Consider the following 15,372-nt stretch of genomic DNA (forward strand, 5'->3'; position numbering starts at 1 on the left):
CGTGGTAAAGCTTCCCACCTACTGCTTCTCTTAGCTCGAGCACGAGCATAAAACGCTTCATATGACTTCGGCTTCAGTTCCAGAGCCTTCGTGGCAAATTCTTCTGCCATGCCGAAGTCCTGCAGAGAGACAGAGGGAGAGAGAGAGAGAGAGAGAGAGAGAGAGAGAGACAGACAAAGTGTATGTTAAGGTATTAATCAAAAGCAAGATGTCAGTTCAGAAGTCTTAGTGCTCCTTTTTTCTTCTGAATGCGATTTAAACAGACATTCTCTAATTAGTTTGGCCATGCTTTGCCTTTAAAAATCTCTCTCTCACACACACACACACACACACACACACACACACACACACACATAGAGCAGCCCTGCTGGAAATGAAACATTCATGTCTACCTTTTTCTTCCTTCCACTACTTCAAGTAAAATAATAATAGTGTGTTAGGTATATAGCAGTAGTGAACAGATATTTAATAATAATAATGGTGGAGCTTGTAGGGTTTCATTAAGTCTGTGTGTGTGTGTGTGTGTGTGTGTGTGTGTGTTTCCCTGTACACTTTCATTTCTGTATTGCAGTTCTGCTGAGCCATTCACTGATCAGCAGATTCTTATTGAGATTCTGTCCTTGAGTAGGAGGTCAGAATGATAGCGAGGATCCATAACGGCTGTGGATAATGATGCTCTTTAAATGTTTAATGACAGAATATTGTATTAAAATGGCTATTATATCTTTCACACCATCCTTGCCAGCAGGTATTATAGAAAGCCAGCGTGATTAAGCAAACACACACAAACACACACACACCCAGTCTTCATTCTCTCCCAGTTTAGAGTACGCAATCATATTAGCAGCTTAAGGCGAATCTCTTTTTAATAGCAGACAGGAGTAGAATAATTTATAGTAAAACTGGAGAACCTGTAGCCAGTTGATCGTGTTCATTACTGGCCACATGGCATTGAGTGCATGTAGTACTTTGCACACGTACACATTTGCGTGCACACACACACACACAGACAGAGAGACAGACAGACAGAGAGTACTGCACAAGTTTAAGGATATGAAAGGATCTTAAATTAGGAGGAGGCATGGAGGAGAAGTGTCTTCAGTTTGTTACATGACGGATAGGTAGGTAGGTAAATAGACCGACCAACTGATAAAGATAACTAGATAGACAGACATAAATACAGACAGACAGACTGATGGATAGACAGACTTACACAGAGCAATAGACCAACAGGTAGGTAGATCAATAGACACGTACATACAGACTGAATGATAGATGGACATGCAGACAGACAGATGGCCGGACTCTATTGATCCCCTGAGAGAAATTCAGGAAGCGGCTCAATCCGATGTGTGTGTGTGCATTTTCATGATAATTCTGGTATTCTATTACGCAAGGATACGTGTGGACACTGCTATACGATAAAGATGAGCGTGACTCACGTTGGTTTTGCGGCGGCAGCGGGACAGGTTGAGGTAGAGCGAGACCCGGAGTTCTCGAAAGGCCTTCAGGTCTTCCCCAAACCCTTCCCTTGGAAACTTCCTCAGTGCATACTGGTACCTCTGAGCGGCTTCCTTCATCTTCCCCTTCTGAGAAAATACAAGGATTTTTAGTGAGTGCCTCAACAGAACACCTCTCTGAAATCAACTGCTCATGACTGACCTTATAGAGCAGGTTGCCTTCCTCCATCAGCTTCTGCAGCAGGATGAGGAGGATGTCCGGTTTAGAAGTGGCCATGGCCCACGCGGCGTTTCCTTCAGATGTATTTGGGGGAGGGAGAGAGAACCGAACATTAGCCTGCATGTCTCACCGTCTCCCTGTTTGTCCTTACTGTGAACGAGACTGGCCCGAGAGAGTTACCTAAAGCTTGTACCTGATCGATCATAGGGAGACGTGCGGTACCCTTTAGCAGCAGGTAAGTGAAGGCCAAAAAGAGAAAGAGAGAAGTGATGAGAAGAGGAGTGAAGAACCAAACACACAACACAGGACGAGACTCAACCCACACACACACACACACACACACACACACGCACACACACAGTATAAGGCTCTGATTACCAGCTTAAAAGTTTTTAAAGGTGTGGTTGATTTTAGCATACGTTAGCTCCTTCAGAGTTCCCTCTAAAGCCACACCCTTAACGTATGCTTCAAGTATAAACCATATCCTTATGGTAGAACACCTGAATGCTAATGCTAATGCCAGCGGTAGTGCTTTCTGGATTAACAGACCTATTTGTCCTGATTGTTTGGAAATGTGATGGTCCAGATCATTGTTTTTCCTTCATGTACAAAAACCTGGTGCATCACAGAATCCCTCTGAGCTGATCTCTTACTCCCCTGAGCAGATCAGTTATTATTATTATTATTATTATTATTTTTTAAAGTATTACGAAAGTTTTGACTTTCACTGACCGCACCTTTAAATCACAGAAGGAAAAAAAAAAATCACTGACCGCACCTTTAATGCCGATTACATGCTTACAGAAAACAGTTCTTATTCTAGGACAGCAATTTTAGTGCTAGATTCAAAGAAACTGTTTCTTCTAAAAATGGAAACCAGGCTTTTTGTGTGTGTGTGTGACCGTTCTATAATATCTTTTCAACAGAAGAGAAGAGAAGAGGAAATGAGGTAAGACGTATGGCATTAGTCAAAACGCAGCCCAGCCTGTATTTATCCTGCTATCTGATTATGGCTATGTGGAGCAGTTGGCTAATGCTAATTTAGAAGTGGTTGTTTTTCAGTGGTCAGAGTGGTTCAGTGGTAGGTTTGATTTCAGCAAACATAAAAAAAAAAGCCTCGGGAAATAAAAAAAAAAATGCTGGAGTGCTAAGCTAACTAGAGCAGGACAGGACGCGCTACGTCTTTCTATCCCTCTGGTCTTAAACTGAGAAGTCGGAGTTCAGGAGAACTTGAAACAGGGTAAGTACGTGGCACAAATCTGGATACAACTCAGTCTGACGCACAGCAAGTGAAACAAGCGAAGCGTGGCATACACGCAACAGTGTTACCTGAATCATCTCTGTGATTCTGATCCAAAGAATTTCATGATCATTTCATATAGCGGTTTTACCAAGTGACTCACGAGTGCGAGTCACCGAGACGGCCTTATACACATTCTGTTGTTTTTGTTTTTATTGTGTGGTTTGGTCACAACGATCTTTACATCTGACACCGAATCCACGGCCTTCGGATGCAGAGTTGAGTCGTGACCACGAGACAATTGCCACTGATTTCTCTGGAAGATCAAAAAGTGTGTGAAAACCCGGGATTTAAAAAAAAAACCTCGTTTTGATTAAAACTGACAAACACACTTTCTGTAATCAGAAACTTTCTGAATATCATTATCTTTTTAAAATGTACATGTGGACAATAAAGTCTACATGATTCATTTCTTTAAGATGTAACAAGGACAAAAAAAAAACATACTGTACGCATCCTGTAAAAAAAAAAGAGAGATGGTTCATACATCACTGCCGCCCCACTTACAGACTGGGCCAGTGGCTCAGCAGGCATGCGCAAACCCTAGCGAGAAAATATGGCCTCGTTTTCGTTACATTTAGGACTCGGCAGAGGAACAGAGCGCTGTGTGGAAAAGAGCGAGGGGTGCGAGAGGGGAAGAAGAGCGAGCTGGCCACGTTCTGGATTCTGATCTAAATTCAGTGTGAGGGGTAAACTCGGGGGGGAAAGGTGTGTGAGTGGTTGTATGGGGAGATGTTCTGGAGCACTACTCACCCAGCTTGGCCCCTTTTTTCAGCAGAGTGACGACGACCGAAGTGTTGCGGCTGCCGATGGCGCGGTCCAGGGGCCGCATGCCGCTGTAGTCCATGTGCTCGATCACAGCACCGCGCTCCACCAGGTAGTGCACCTGCCGCGGCGGGGATACGGGTTTACACGCGATACACCATAATCACAATCTCTCTCTCTCACACACACACACACAGACTTGCACAGCATCGCTCAGGTGTGTAACGCAAAATAACCAGACGCTGACAGGAAACAGGACTAGATACACTCTGGATTCAACCTAGACAAAAAAACAATACCACACAAGACTGCCCTATAGTATAACAGCAGAATTTAGTGATGTTTGATTAACAGAAAGAGGGAACAAAGTCGAAATTGTACAAATAGCAGTGAAATAGAATACTTTTTGTCCTAAAGGTGTACAAAACTTTGCCCTTGATTGTATAGATAATAAATAATCTGTTACTGTAACCTGTACTGAGTCCCACCTCAACCAAACACACTCTGATCATGTGAAGTACAAGTTAAAAATATATATATATATATATATTCTCTACGCACTATGTCAGCGTCTCCATAAAAGGCGGCGAGGTCGAGAGGAGTGCGTCCGTTCTTGTCCGTGTGATCGATCTGCGCTCCTTTCTCCACCAGCAGCTCCACTACGCTCTTCTGGCCCTTCAGACACGCCCAGCTCAGTGGTGTCAGTCCTTCCTTATCCACTGCTGTCATGCATGCACCTGCATCACCCACGCGCGCACGCACACACACACACACACACACACACACACACACACACACACACACACACACACACACACACACATAAGCGCGTGAGCACGTTTGAAAAAAATCACACGCATGCCACCTCTGGGAGCACCTCTCCTTATCCGAGGTCAGCGGACTCACCCCGTGAGAGAAGGAAGTCCACAGTGGTCACGTGACCCTCGCTGGCTGCAACCATCAGCAGAGAGCGGCCATGTTTGTCGGAGGCGTCCAGCTCGGCGCCGTGCTGCAGCAAAAGCTCTACCACCTTACGAGACAAAACAGGAAACACAACCATGACTCATTTTATTTCATGAATAAGTTTATTCTAAGAAATATGTTTCCATTATATGATTAAATGCATTATGTTAAGAGGAAGAAAACTTTTACTTTCTTTGTGTGTGTGTGTGTGTGTGAATGAAATCTAGTGCAGCTTCCCAAACCTGTATATTTTATTGATTGTAATACACTGGAAATTGGAGCCTCAGATCTCAGCTTTGACGGGTAAAAGAATAAAAGTAAGTGCACCCCTTGGCCTCCTTAACGCGCGCTGTGAATTTGGTGAAAATCAGAGAACGCTGAATTGTTCACCCCAGAAACCATAAAAGGTCCTTAATGTTTTTGGGGGGGCAAAAAAAATCTGACGTTTCCCAATTTTTGAGAAATTGTGTGCCCACTGTGAATTTAGCATAATGTTTTACAGTTTTACGTTTTGGTAAAGATTTTTCGCAGCAAAAAAACGTTAAGGGGTTAACATTTGGGGGGGTGAAAATGTATGCATTATGGTCAAGACTAACACAGGAGTGCACGTAGTTTCCGTTCCTTCATGCTCCAGCACAGAGATCTGAGCACTGAATTGTAAGTTGGAACTGTCTAGAGAGCGCTACCTCATGTTATAGCAGCCATAAACAACTGTTTCCTCAATATTCTCTTTTTTCCTCTCCAAGTTAGTAAAACAAAAACAACGCAGTTTGCCATGTTATGATTACACACAGTGTTTAATCTGTTTGTGTGTGAATAAGCTACTATAGAAACAATAATTCATTAGCACAAGTGTATAAATATGAACACTTTTATAAATTTTTTTTAAAAAAGCCCATTAACTGAGCTCTTAGTCCTACAAATAAAAGGCAATCTAAAAATTTGACCTATAATGGAAATCAAACTGGAGGACGGAGAGGTTTAATCCGTGGATTAAGGACCCCACCTGTGTGTGTCCGTGTTTCACTGCAGTGTAAATGGGAGTCACACCCCTGCGGTTCGGCTGTGTTATTGCGGCCCCCTGTTCCAGCAGGAACACACACTCGTCCAGCTTGCCCCGGCCAGCAGCAGCACTCAAAGCTAAAAGCATAATAATGAAGACAGGTCGAACTACTCTTATATAGAGGCTGATCATTCTATTAGAGAGATCATTCAGGATTATTTTCACACTGGTCACACACCACTATCTACATAATCACATAAACACACCTGTCTCTCCCCATAGAGTGTCATGGCCATCCATTTGCACACTGAGTTCGTTCTTACTCAGAGCCAGCAAGTTCTTCAGCACCTGAGGATGTGTACATTACAAAACTGAGCGATTATTTCAAGATCATATAACACAGGCTTGCCCCATAAATCCAGCATCATAGCGTCAATGCGTATCTTTATGGGTCATGATGTATCTGAGTGAATATACTAAAAGAAAGAAGGAATCCAAATAATCCTACTCTTGAATTGTTCTACTGAGCAAATTCTGCAGGACTTACGGGACACCCTTTCAAAAATAGAAAGAAACCAAAATGAGCTGACTTTTAGCTTAAAACTACAGAGAAAAGCACAAAGCAGTCCTAAATCAAGCCCTCTATATTAATATATACTATAAGGCCAGACTTTTGTGGACACCTGACCATCACGTATATGCTCTTTGAACATCCCATTCCATCCTAAAGGTGTTCGGTGGGGTTGTGGGGGTCAGGGCTCTGTGCAGGACACTCGAGTTCTTCCACCTTCTTCCAACCTTCACACACCATGTCTTCATGGAGCTCGCTTTGTACACACAGGCATTGTCATGCTGGAACAGTGTTTGAGTTCCAGTGAAGGGAAATTATAAAGCTACAGCATATAAAGTCATTATATACAATTGTGTAGTTCAGACTTGGCAAGAGTTAGGGGAAGAAGCACAAATTAGTGTGATGGTCAGGTGTCCACAAACCTTTGGCTTTATATTGTATACAATGGTTATAAAAAGTCTACACGGCCCTGTTAAAATGGCAGGTTTTTGTGATGTATAAAAAAGTAAGTTTTCCCATCCTCAGTGTGAGATTACAATGTATTAAAATGAGATGAAAAACAAACACTTTAGGAAAAATAGGAGGAAAAAACAACTTACAATAACCGGGTTGTATAAGTGTGCACCCCTGGGGAATCTCATGCTCATAAGTAATCATCATACAGCTGTCATCAATGAATTGATTCTGATTAACCCCAAATAAATCAGCTGTTTCTGTAGGATTTTCTTCTGAATGCTGAAGCCACGGTCCACAAACAGCTGACCGCATGTACCATATCTCACTTGGGGAACGGTATCGATCAGGGGAGGGGTATAAAAGAACATTGTTTCCAAAACATTAGATGTACTATGGAACACTGTACATGGCACACACTACGGAACCGCAATGACGTCACCAAGAAAGGGACGTCCGTCCAAAAGTTATAAAAGCACAAGACACAAACTTATCAGGGAGGCTTCCAAGAGACTGCAACATTAAAGGAGCTGCAGGAATATCTGACAAGTACTGAGTGCTCTCTGCATGTGACAGCAATCTCTCGTATTCTTCACATGTCTGGGCTATGGGCTAGACGGAAGCCCTTTCTCAGAAACAAAAATAATCCAAGCTCAAATAAATCACCCCAAACTACATGGAAAAATGTGTTATGGTCTGATGAGACCGATTCCACAAGGTGTAATAATTCCATAATTCCAAAAGGTTTGTTTAGTGGAAATCAAACAAACAAACCGACAAAAAAAACCCACCAAAAGTACACCATACCCATGGTGAAGCATGGTGGTGGCAGCATCATGCTCTAGGGCTGATTTCCTTCAGCCAGAACTGGGGCTTTTATCAACGTGGAGTGAATCATAAATAGCTACAAATACCAGTCGATTTTAGTGTAAAACCTTCAGGTGTCTGCTGGCAAGCTGAAGATGAGAAGGAATTTCACCTTTCAGCATGACACTGACCCACAGCATGCACCCAAATCAACAAACGAACGGCTTCACCAAAAGAAGATCAATGTTTTTGAACGACCGCGACAGAACCCAGACCTGAGTCCAGTTCACAATCTGTGCACAGGAGATGCCCTTACAGTCTGACCCATCTAGAATGTTATTGTAAGAAAATATTGCCAAGTCAAGATGTGCCAAGCAAGCTCTTAGACTCTTACCCCAAAAGACTGAGGGGTGTAACAAAATCAAAAGGCTCTTCAACAAAGTAGCCTATTTGTTTAGGGGTGTGAACACTTATGCAACCAGGTAACTACAAGTTTGATTGTTTTTTCCCCCTAAAATGTTTGATTTGTTTTTCACTCCATTTTAATACGTTGTAATTTCACATGGAGGGTAGAAAAAGTTCTATGATTCATTTCAATCACAAACACCTGCGCGTTTTAACAGGGCTGCGTAGACTTTTCGATATCTAAAGCATCATAAGCAAAATATCTTCCAATATATTGTCACAACCGAAGCTCGTCCTGATACATTATATCATAATCAAAACTCCTTCCAATATACTTTATTTCATAACCAAAACACTGCATCATAACAAAAAAATGCCTTCAAATGAATGATGTTTTTATTCAGAACTCGTTCTTATTATGTCATAGCTGAAATCCTTCTCAATACATTACATCATCACCAAAACCATTCCAGATACATTGTGTCATAAGTGAAACACTTCCTAATACACTGGGCGAAACAAAACTCCTTCCAACACATTGTGTCAAAACCGAAACACTTCCAGACACATTACATAACAGCACATGTGAGGGATTAGCCACTTTCTAGCAAGCTGGGATAGAAACACTAACACTGCTGATCCGGATGATGATAAATTCATGAGCAGCACCTTCGAAGTTTTCATTTACCCAGGCGTCCATATTAATCGGGAAGTAATTGACGTTAATGATTTTTTCTTCTGTGTGTGTGTGTGTGTTACCTGTACATGTCCCATGCTGGACGCAGCGATGAAGGCTTGCTGCACTACTCTGCTCTTGGGGTTTTGCTCTGACTGTGTGGGGTCTGAGCTCCAGTCCTGATCCAGCAGATACTGCAGAATTTCAGCGTGACCTCTCAGAGCAGCGTGAACCCCCGCGCACTGTCCGCTCTTATCCACGTGATCCACCTGGTGTGCAAGTTCAGTCAGAATTAAAGTGAAATCATTTCCGGTATTTCCTGATCTGGCATCTGTGTTTATTTCGTGATTTGGTGTGCGTAAACAAACGTATCAGTGATGTGTATACATAATAAAAAAACCCAAAACTGATCGTACATAATATTTTCTCAACACCTGGACAGGCTGCTCTGACAGGGAACGACAACATTAACAGATTAAAGATGGATCTTAATGAAATATTAAAGAAAAATCTAGAGCACCAGTAATGCACTGTAATACACTGCTTATTATAAAGCTTCAAGGAATAATACGTGTGCTTTATTTTTTTGGGTCACTGTACAGTCTTAATCTAGGACACCCATTTCATCCTGACATATTTGATTAATAATGGAAAATGAGAACTGAATATTACGCAGATGAGACATCCTGACTGACCTTTGCCCCCTTTCTGCAGAGCAGGTTAACCACGCCCAGGTGTCCGGCGGCCGCGGCGTAACACAGAGGCGTCATGCCGTTCTCGGATGCTCCATCCACAGGAGCCCCAAACTCTAGCAGGAGCGAGACCATTTCCAGGTGACCCAAGTGAGACTGTACACACAGCACAGGGGCGCTGCTGAGCACCTCGGTGCGGTAACACACACTCGCTCCGCCCAGGATCAGTAGCCGGGACACCTGAGGGAACAGTGAGCAACAGGTGGAGATAGGTTCTGTGTGTTTACACCGACTAAACCCTGGTTCGTATTTACTGATCGACTAGCAAAAACTACGCTCACCTAGTCTTGTTAAATCAAGTGGCTTTTAAACAAACCATCAAACCCCCATAAAAACGTGTTCTTGACTTGACCTTGACCCGCATAAAAACTAGTCCTGGCCTCAGGACTTGACAATAGCGAAGCAAGAGAGTAATAAAAAAAGCCTTCAGCCAACACAAACACATCATAAGATCCCTTTTAAGCCTTTTAAGCATACCGATGGCGTTTTTCTGAACTAATTTAATGCTAGGACGCGTGTCATGGCCGAATGAAAGCAGGCAGCCTCTTTTGATTGCTCTGCTCGCCTGGTAATGGAAGCCTGATTAGGATGCTGGATGAAGCAGGATCTGTTGAAAGCAGTGGAAACAGAATCTCATTTATTCATCTAAACACACCGCGGGAATTAACGAGTGGCTTTTCAACTGCCGAGGAGGTTGGCGTGCGCTCGTACACGTACGTGCATACAAACAAAGTGACGCATTTCAGGAAAGTGAGGACAAAGAGAAGTCCAGGCTTAGGCGATTATAACATATAACAGAATGAACGAATGAATTTAATTACGTAAGCTCGTTTTGCGGTGGGCGCCAAAAGGCTTCCCATCCGAGTGACTCTGATGTTCGCGGAGTTAAAGGCTCAGCATGAGTCACACTCTCTAACTGCTCGCTTCATCGTGTGAAGGACAAGGATGTGAACTGGCGCATGGCGGTTGTGTTAACTCACCTTGACGTTGGGCGTGTAGAGGTTTCTGAGGGAGGAAAGAGCAGCGGACAGGCTGTCTGTACTGTTACTGATCCACAGGGCCTGGAGAACGCTGGAGGACACGCCCGTCCTCTTACTAAGCCCCTGTGAGGAAAAGAGCGCGTCACATCGCTAACACCTTCTATGAGGTGATAAATGGAAGATGTGCAAGATTATTAAGGTGAGTGGGAATCTCTAATGACGTCATCGTTCTATCAGATTATACACTTCATATCCTTTCTTTTTTTTTTTTAGTAGTGTGTTTTCATAAGCGCTGTCTGAAGAAATGACTTGAATTTTTATAACATGTATATACAGTATCTCACAAAAGTGAGTACACCCCTCACATTTTTGTAAATATTTGATTATATCTTTTCATGTGACAACACTGAAGAAATGACACTTTGCTACAATGTAAAGTAGTGAGTGTACAGCTTGTGTAACAGTGTAAATTTGCTGTCCCCTCAAAATAACACACAGACATTAATGTCTAACCCGCTGGCAACAAAAGTGAGTACACTACTAAGTGAAAATGTCCAAATTGCGCGTAAGTGTGAATGTTTTGTGTGGCCACCAGTATTTTCAGCGCTGCCTTAACCCTCTTGGGCATGGAGTTCACCAGAGCTTCACAGGTTGCCACTGGAGTCCTCTTCCACTCCTCCATGATGACATCACGGAGCTGGTGGATGTTAGAGACCTTGTGCTCCTCCACCTTCCGTTTGAGGATGCTCCACAGATGCTCAATAGGGTTTAGGTCTGGAGACATGCTTGGCCAGTCCATCGCCTTCACCCTCAGCTTCTTTAGCAAGGCAGTGGTCGTCTTGGAGGTGTGTTTGGGGTCGTTATCATGCTTCTCTGAAGGGAGGAGATTGTGCTCTGCTTCAGTATGTCACAGTACATGTTGGCATTCGTGGTTCCCTCAATGAACTGTATCTCCCCAGTGCCGGCAGCACTCATGCAGCCCCAGACCATGACACTCCCACCACCATGCTTGACTGTAGACAAGACACACTTGTCTTTGTACTCCTCACCTGGTTGCCACCACACACGCTTGACACCATCTGAACCAAATAAGTTTATCTTGGTCTCATCAGAGCACAGGACATGGTTCCAGTAATCCATGTCCTTAGTCTGCTTGTCTTCAGCAAACTGTTTGCGGGCTTTCTTGTGCATCATCTTTAGAACAGGCTTCCTTCTGGCCATGCGGACCAATGTGATGCAGTGTGCGGCGTATGGTCTGAGCACTGACAGGCTGACCCCCCACCCCTTCAACCTCTGCAGCAATGCTGGCAGCACTCATACATCTATTTCCCAAAGACAACCTCTTTATATGATGCTGAGCACGTGCACTCAACTTCTTTGGTCGACCATGGCGGGGCCTGTTCTGAGTGGAACCTGTCCTGTTAAACCGCTGTATGGTCTTGGCCACCGTGCTGCAGCTCAGTGTCAGGGTCTTGGCAATCTTCTTATAGCCTAGGCCATCTTTATGTAGAGCAACAATTCTTTTTTTCAGATCCTCAGAGAGTTCTTTGCCATGAGGTGCCATGTTGAACTTCCAGTGACCAGTATGAGGGAGTGTGAGAGCGATGACACCAAATTTAACACACCTGCTCCCCATTCACACCTGAGACCTTGTAACATTAACAAGTCACATGACACCGGGGAGAGAAACTGGCTAATTGGGCCCAATTTGGACATTTTCACTTAGGGGTGTACTCACTTTTGTTGCCAGCGGTTTAGACATTAAAGGCTGCGTGTTGAGTTATTTTGAGGGACAGCAAATTTACACTGTTACACCAGCTGTACACTCACTACTTTACATTGTAGCAAAGTGTCATTTCTTCAGTGTTGTCACATGAAAAGATATAATCAAATATTTACACAAATGTGAGGGGTGTACTCACTTTTGTGAGATACTGTATATAAAGACAAAAAATGTACCAGTGTTTTTACACGTTTCCTAAACTGCCTGGTGTATGAAGAGGGCCCTAAATAAATACATTTACTGACCTTCCAAATGCATTACTTTACAAATACATTTGTTTAAAAATGATTAATAAATATTATTTAAACAATTTCACACACTTCTGCGGCTGAATCTCAAATTGTAACAGTGTAGAAACTACAGCACCATTCTGTCACACCCTATGTAGTGAGCATAAATAGTGAACACTCGCCGTTTGACGAGCCGGTGAAAATTAGCTAAAGATGGATGTCTCTCTTTCTTGTTATGCACAGAGTAGCACTACTGCTCATGTTCAGTCTGTCTATAGAAATCTAAAATAATGATAGCATCATTAGTTTTCAAATACTAAATGACTCAAACTATTAAAACTTGATTGTAATTACAAGAGAGACGTATGATTTAAAACTGATTGCATCACTGCTATTAATCAAGGTGTTTATGTGAAATGCGATCATGCTTGCCAGTGTATATGTGCCCTGCTGAGCGTGTCCTCTACCTTGAATATGTGCGCTTTGAGGATGTGGTGACCCAGCTCCATGGTCTGCTGCCTGTTCAGCTTCCCTTCTTGCCGAGAGAGCATGAAGGCCATCAGGGCGTGTCCACTCCTGTGTGACAAATCAAATAATATTCTATAATCATCATCATCATCATCATCATCATCATAATCACCTCCTACATTACTAGTGGCAGTGGAATATCCATTACTACTATTATTCTGTTCCTTCTCTCTCCATTTTTATCTCTCAACGCCTTACTGAATCTTGACAAGAAGATGACACGTGAAAACAGAAAAGTGCTGCCATATTGACGTTCCATACTGTTACGCGACACTGAGTACATTAATGGCACTCTGTCCAGCGCTAATGCTAATTGTGAATTAGAAGAGAGGGTCATGTACTGCGCGTACGCCCCACTCGTCTTACCCGATGTGCATTCTAGTCAAGACTACTCATTTCGTGAGACGAGTAATATGAGACACTGCTCCTTAAGGAAAAGAGCTTGTCTTCTCTGCCTTGAGAGTACTTGACTGATATTATGTTTCCAAAACACGCCCGCATCAATTACTCCGTGTCACGCCGGCTGCGCTTGATTAAACGCTGATTAAAAGCCGTCTAGACAGCAGCTCCTCAGCAGACGGTTTCTCCCTCGCTCGTTTCTGGACATGTCATCTCTTTTCTCTAAAAGGTCACGCGTGGCTCGCGTCGTGTCGGGGACTTTCGTGAAGTGTCCTCCATATTTGACCAGCGCTAAGTAAGCCATGCCGAGCTTGCTCCACCTCCCGTACACGAGTACAGCTCCATTAGGCCCACTCATGCACGTCCCGGCCCACTCATGCACGGCCCGGCATTTTCCCCCGATAAACGAGAGCGGTGAGTAATGCGTACGAGGGTGGGCAAACTCGCTGAAGAGCTGGAAAAATGAATGGCAGGATTTCAATAAAGTAATTTTCACACCTACGCGGGCATACACAGTGGGTACAACATGAGTAGGATAAAGTGCTTCACGCTGGGGATGGGAACACTGACCTTATGTTATCCTGGATATTTACTGGAGTGAGCATCTCACTCCTCACCGGCAGAGCCACTGGGACGATCCTGTACTGATCTCCTACCAGTACCGGTTTCATTGTTTATCAGCTAGTTTATCGGACATTCGATCACACAGCGTAGCCCTGACAACCACTTTCAAGTTTATTTCTTGGAGGAAATGCCACAGTTAGTGATGTATACCATAGCAATACAGCATATACATGATGAGCAGTAAATAAACGCAGGAACCATGAACACAGTTTCATCAGCCTTGTCTAAACATTTTTTAGAACGGTGTTGCATTTAATGGTTTCTCTTGGAGCTAGGCAATATGACAATATATAATATCAATATCGCAATCGATTTATGTCACAATGCATTTTTTTGCAGACATCATGAGTATTGTGATAACGTTGCATGATTTTTTTAACTGAACGACTACAAACTCTGGAAGCAGATTCGGTTTCTCTACTGTCCGAATCTTTCAAATTGTTTCTTTTGTTCAATTTCCTTTCAGTGTTAATTCATTTTTATGTACACATTAAATAAAAGTAAAATAATCGTAAGGGTTTATTTTTAAACGCAGCACGTTTTGCTTCAAGTTCATTACGAAGCCTGTATATCGTGATGCTTATTGTGTATCGTAGAAATGACTTGAAAAATGATCATTCTGTCATATCTCCCAGCCCTGGTTGTTGTTTATGAGCTGGTACACTGAGGTATTTACTCACTGCATTAAACATTCCTTTAATCTTAAAGAGGCAACGATACTGAAATGACAGATATATATTGATATGATGCGTTCCTGTAGGTTCATTCTGTACAACATCAATAAAACCAGACCCTGTCTCACCAAACAGGCTACACAGATACTAGTCCAGGCTCTTGTTATCTCAAAACTGGACTACTGCAATGCACTACTCTTGGTCCTCCCAGCCAGCTCCATCAAACCCCTTCAGATGATTCAGAATGCAGCAGAACGTCTTGTCTTCAACCAGCCCAAGAGAACCCATGTCACACCCCTCTTCATCTCCCTCCACTGGCTTCCTGTAGCCGCCCGTATCAAATTCAAGGCCTTGATGCTCACGTACAAGACCTTGTCTGGAACATCACCCTCCTACCACAACACTCTCCTGAAGGCTTACGTTCCCTCACGCAATCTGTGATTGATCAATGACCGATGATCAGTAGTGCCTACTCAGCGTGGCTCAAGGTCCCTTTCCAGAACCTTCACACTAACTGTTCCTCAGTGGTGCAATGAAGGTCCAACCTCAATCCGGACCACAGAATCTGTCACCATCTTCAAAAAACAGCTAAAGATCCACCTCTTCTGTGAACACCTAACTAAGTCCTACAACACCAACCCCACATTATCCTAAAAAAACCAAAACAAAACTTACTCTGTCTCTTACACTTCTACTCTGCGCACTTTGCTCCTCTAGAACTCAATTAAAGATCTTGTACGGTAGCACTACTTGTATTGTTCTCCGCTTGAAATATCGCT

The 15,372-nt window shown here is 43.2% G+C and overlaps 1 protein-coding gene across 4 annotated transcripts in view; it reads right to left on the bottom strand.

Moving 5' to 3' along the window:
* tanc1a (tetratricopeptide repeat, ankyrin repeat and coiled-coil containing 1a) overlaps positions 1–15,372 on the bottom strand; it is a 70,873-nt gene that overhangs the window by 3,209 nt on the left and 52,292 nt on the right. For 2 of the 4 annotated variants that reach the window (XR_008397265.1, XM_017481478.3), the window contains exons 14-25: positions 12,836–12,944; positions 10,356–10,478; positions 9,319–9,555; positions 8,707–8,892; positions 5,978–6,059; positions 5,715–5,848; positions 4,652–4,775; positions 4,307–4,482; positions 3,734–3,866; positions 1,663–1,754; positions 1,443–1,589; positions 19–119 (exon numbers count right to left, since the gene is read on the bottom strand). Coding sequence is in view for 3 of the 4 variants with exons in the window: in XM_017481478.3 (XP_017336967.1) it covers positions 19–119; positions 1,443–1,589; positions 1,663–1,754; positions 3,734–3,866; positions 4,307–4,482; positions 4,652–4,775; positions 5,715–5,848; positions 5,978–6,059; positions 8,707–8,892; positions 9,319–9,555; positions 10,356–10,478; positions 12,836–12,944 (1,644 nt within the window). In the remaining variant the exon portion in view is untranslated. The remainder of the gene's footprint in view (positions 1–18; positions 120–1,442; positions 1,590–1,662; positions 1,755–3,733; positions 3,867–4,306; positions 4,483–4,651; positions 4,776–5,714; positions 5,849–5,977; positions 6,060–8,706; positions 8,893–9,318; positions 9,556–10,355; positions 10,479–12,835; positions 12,945–15,372) is intronic. The other 2 variants (XM_053684120.1, XM_053684119.1) reach the window with 2 other exon arrangements.

Source organism: Ictalurus punctatus, chromosome 12 (genome assembly GCF_001660625.3).
Source record: "Ictalurus punctatus breed USDA103 chromosome 12, Coco_2.0, whole genome shotgun sequence".
Lineage (NCBI taxonomy): Eukaryota > Metazoa > Chordata > Actinopteri > Siluriformes > Ictaluridae > Ictalurus > Ictalurus punctatus.